The sequence below is a fragment of the Helobdella robusta genome (assembly GCF_000326865.2).
Source record: "Helobdella robusta unplaced genomic scaffold HELROscaffold_32, whole genome shotgun sequence".
In the NCBI taxonomy this organism is placed as follows: Eukaryota; Metazoa; Annelida; class Clitellata; order Rhynchobdellida; family Glossiphoniidae; genus Helobdella; species Helobdella robusta.
Window position 1 is genome coordinate 1,883,383 of NW_008704589.1, and position 3,220 is coordinate 1,886,602.

The 3,220-nt window shown below is 37.8% G+C and overlaps 1 protein-coding gene across 1 annotated transcript; it reads left to right on the plus strand.

The window, feature by feature from the left end:
- Positions 1-463: 463 nt before the first annotated feature.
- On the plus strand, positions 464-1,882 carry HELRODRAFT_143355 (hypothetical protein; the record flags this gene model as incomplete). Its single annotated transcript, XM_009022630.1, has 3 exons — positions 464-681; positions 952-967; positions 1,661-1,882. Coding segments are annotated over 3 exons (456 nt in total), but the record flags the coding sequence as incomplete, so codon positions are not given.
- Positions 1,883-3,220: the final 1,338 nt, after the last annotated feature.

Consider the following 3,220-nt stretch of genomic DNA (forward strand, 5'->3'; position numbering starts at 1 on the left):
ATATAATTTTATGTTTTATATGCATATTCAATTTCATTTATATAAATATACATGTGGTATGTGTATATATGTGTGAATGTGTTTGTACGAACATTTATATATATTGACACTCAATGACAGGGTGGCAGTTCTCGATGAGTCACTTAGACTCTTCACTGTCATTTCTGAACCTTGTTTCTTTTTTTGGATTCTAAATAAAAAATTGTAATTGTAATTGTATCGCATCACAGAAGCATCAGTTGTATTCGTTGATCAAAAATTTTTATCAGATATTTTCATAACAAGAAACAGTATATTTTTATTTTTACTACATGACAATCTTTCATTAAAAAAATGATTTAGTTACAGAAATTTTTTTGAAATTTTTTGTTATTTTTTATCTTTCATACTCATTTACGAACATGTATTAAATAAAACAAACATGTATTAAATAAAATAAAACAACAAATCTTTGAAAATTTCAGGCTGTAAAATAAAGACACTCCGTTCGAAGACAAACACGTACATTAAGACGCCAGTACGTGGAGACGAACCAATTTTTGTGGTCACCGGACGTCAGGAGGATGTCCAGGTGGCCAAGCAGGAAATACTTGCCGCTGCTGACCACTTCAGCCAGATCAGAGCCACTAGAAAAACATCTGGAAACTTTTCGTCATCATCGTCGTCATCGCCATCATCTTCGTCGTCTTCTTCTTCATCAGGAAAACAGTTTCTTGGAAGAAATGGCAATGGAGGAGGAAGGCAGGGCAACAACAGCGGGGTAGGGCTTGGTGGGCCTGGTGGTCCGAGAAACAGAAACACAGACGGCAACAAAAGTTGTCTGAACCAGTGGTACAGAGGGGCATGCAAGGGTAATGACGTCATTAATGCGTCAAAATCATCGTCGTCATTTTCTTCTTCGTCGTCAACTGCAACAACAGTTTTGCAACAGAAGTCAGATAACATTGAAAGTAACGGTCCGAATGTTGTTAGCAAAAAATTCAATGGCAAGCAGGATAGTAACGAAGCAGTTAAGGATCGTGGCGGCAAGCTTGAAATGGAAAAGAATAGATCAACAAACTCCAACAACATCATTTTAAAAAAACCTTTTCAAACATACGAATCAAACATCGAATCTCCAATTGAAAATAAAAACCAAACTCTTGCAGTTTCCAATGCATCAACGTCAGCTAAATCTTCAGCAACATCAACGACAGCAATAAAAACATTAACAACAACAACTACTACTACTACTGCTTCAACGACATCCATAACATCAGTAGTTGAAAAAGTTGAAGTAAAAACTGATTCAAAGACAGCGACACCAAGCTCAGTAACAGGGGAAAGTAATAAACACGACAAATCATCTAATAACTGTCAACAAAAACCATCATCACCACCACAACTATTATCATCAACAACAACAGCAACAACATCATCATCAACATTAACATTATATTTTTCGACATCATCACCATTACCAACTTCCGCCGCCACAACTGCAATGAAATCTTCAGTGACGTCATCGTCGTCGCTATCTTCACTATCATCTTCATTATCGACGTCATCGTTTCTCACACCACCCTTGCCATCATCATCAGCAATGACAGTGACAACATCTTCCTCCTCATCAACATCGTCCTCTACTCCCTCGTCAACCTCCTTGCTTCTTCGTTACCAGACGACGAAAGAGGTACGGGTGCCCTTCAAAGTGGTGGGCCTGGTGGTTGGGCCGAAGGGAGCCACCATAAAGAGGATCCAAGAAGAGACGCAGACATACATTGTGACGCCAAGCAGAGATAAGGACCCTGTCTTTGAGATCATCGGATGTCCTGAAAATGTCGAGAAAGCCCGCCAGGAAATCGAGAGCTACATCAACCTACGTACCAAGGGGTACGCAGAGTACAATCCCATCGCAAAGTGCACCAACGCGTCCGATCATTTCAATGTTAAAAATCTGAATAATTTTTCTTTTGACCTGTGCAATGTTAGAAATTATTTGAACGCGAAAAGTGGTGAAGACGTCGGCAATGGTGGCAATATACTTTCTAACTTGTTTTACAGTGGATCGAATAGGAATGGAACGTCGTCTGCTGAGCTGGTCGACGGCGGCGCAAGCAGTATTGATGTCTTGCTAGAGAATTTGAAATGTCTTAACGCGGCCGAGAATATATGGGAGAAGTACCTCAACTTCAACAACATCGATTGTGGGAGCATTTTAAATAGCATCAATAACATCAACTGCAATGGTTTTAACGGGGATGTAAGCAGTAATTTAAGCTACAGCAACACACCACAACAACATCAACTTCACCACATTCACCACAACAACATCAACTTCAGTCCAAATAATGTCAGTAACAACTACAACAACAACATCAACAACGGCAATCTAATTAATGCAAATCAAACTACAAAGCCTTTTTTGTCCAGTCCATTTGAAAATTGTGCGTTATTTGAAAATTTGAAATTTTTTGATCACGATTTATTTTATAACAACGCTTTCACAAACAACAACAATAATAACATTTACAACAACATCAACAACAACATCAACAACAACATCAACAACAACAACAACAACATCAACAACAACAATAGTGACATTAATAGCGTGAACTCCAGCATAGTTAACGGTAACTGTAATTTTTTCAGCAACCACCTTGAGAATAAGAACATTCAATCAAATCACATTGATTATCCTCTCGACACTCAACAATGCACTCTTGACATGAAAAACTTCAACACCACTACCAACAACAACATCAACAACATCAGCAGCAGCAGCAACAACAACATTAACAACAACAACAATGCCCTCATCTTAAACAACATCTATCGCAATACCACTAACAATAACAATCTCAACGCAAACGGCGGTTTCTTTTATAATAACAGTAACGTCGTTAGCAACAGCAGCAGCAGCAGCAGCAGTAGTAGTAGCATCAGCAGCGGCAACGTCAGAAGCTACTGTAGTAACTTCAACAACAACAACAATATCAACAACATCAATAACAACAGTAATTTCGACACGCTGTACGAGAATTTGGTCACATTTAATGATGTTATGATTAATGATGTCGAGTGTCTACAAATGCAGTAAACGAATGAATGAATGAACAAATGAATGAACGAATGAACAAAGGAATGAACAAATAAATGAATGAATAAATAAATGAATGAATGAATGAAAAAATGAATGAGTGAGTCTTGAAAAAAAGCAAAGAAATGAAAACATTGA